At 37.7% G+C, this 1,027-nt stretch overlaps 1 protein-coding gene across 1 annotated transcript in view; it reads left to right on the forward strand.

Moving 5' to 3' along the window:
* The window catches only part of LOC108675082 (adenosine deaminase-like protein), a gene marked incomplete in the record, with an annotated part of 6,764 nt that extends 5,938 nt beyond the window's left edge, over positions 1–826 (forward strand). The window contains 2 exon segments of the mRNA XM_047880765.1: positions 471–530; positions 671–826. Coding sequence (XP_047736721.1) covers positions 471–530; positions 671–826 — 216 coding nt within the window.
* Between the last annotated feature and the right edge of the window lie 201 nt (positions 827–1,027).

The raw sequence follows: 1,027 nt of genomic DNA on the forward strand, positions 1-1,027 counted from the left end.
GTGGGACAGGCGGGATGAGTGGGACAGGCGGGATGAGTGGGGCGAGCGCGATTAGTGGGGGTAGCGTGCTCCGTCATGTCAATGTGTCATGTCTATTTTCATTTGAACATTTCATTTGCGTCCTTTCAATTCATTGATTGATATTCTTAATGTCGAATTTTACATTCATGCAAGTCAATATATTTTAGTTATCTTCGTAGCATTCACACAAGTCAATATACTTTAGTTATCTTAGTTACATTCATTTAAGTTTATATATTTTAGTTATCCTCGTAACATTCACACAAGTCAATGTATTTTAATTATCCTCGTAACATTCACACTAGTCAATATATTTTAGTTATCTCTATAACATTCCTACAAGTCAATATACTTAAGTTATCCACGAAACATTCATACAAGTCAATATGTTTAAGTGATGCTTGATAATTTTCACTGTTAAATAGTGTTACAGTTTCTTGACTGGGCAGACTGATGACATGGGCATCTTCAACACCTCCCTGAGCAACGAGCTCCTCCTTGTGGCTGAAGTAAGTCATGAACAGCATCAGTGATGTATGTAGAATATTTATGCTTTGCTTATGTCCATTTTAATTTTTATATATTCTATATATAAAAAATAAGTATAATCTATGAAGGAATATTAATAAAATCTCTGTTCCCGCTATAGACGTTTGGCCTGACGCCGGCACAGCTGGTGCGTCTGACCCTCACCGCTGCGGGTGCAGCACTGGCCCGCCAGCCGCTCAAGGCCGCCCTCGTCGACGCCATCTCGCGCAAGACCAACGAACTTTTGTCCGCCTTCCACGCACAAGATGATTCGTAGCGATAAAAGCCGGGAAAATTATGCCTTAATTCATTTATTCCCTGTCTTGGAGTTATTGTATTATGTGGGATAACCGCGTCGATGCATAAATTAATATGCAATTACATTATAGTTAATAATATAGTGTAACCTAAAGTAAAAGTTATATTATAATTGTTACTAGTAACAGTTATAGTATAACTCGTACTATCAGCATAAAAT

Source organism: Hyalella azteca, unplaced genomic scaffold (assembly GCF_000764305.2).
Source record: "Hyalella azteca isolate HAZT.00-mixed unplaced genomic scaffold, Hazt_2.0.2 contig6156, whole genome shotgun sequence".
Lineage (NCBI taxonomy): Eukaryota > Metazoa > Arthropoda > Malacostraca > Amphipoda > Hyalellidae > Hyalella > Hyalella azteca.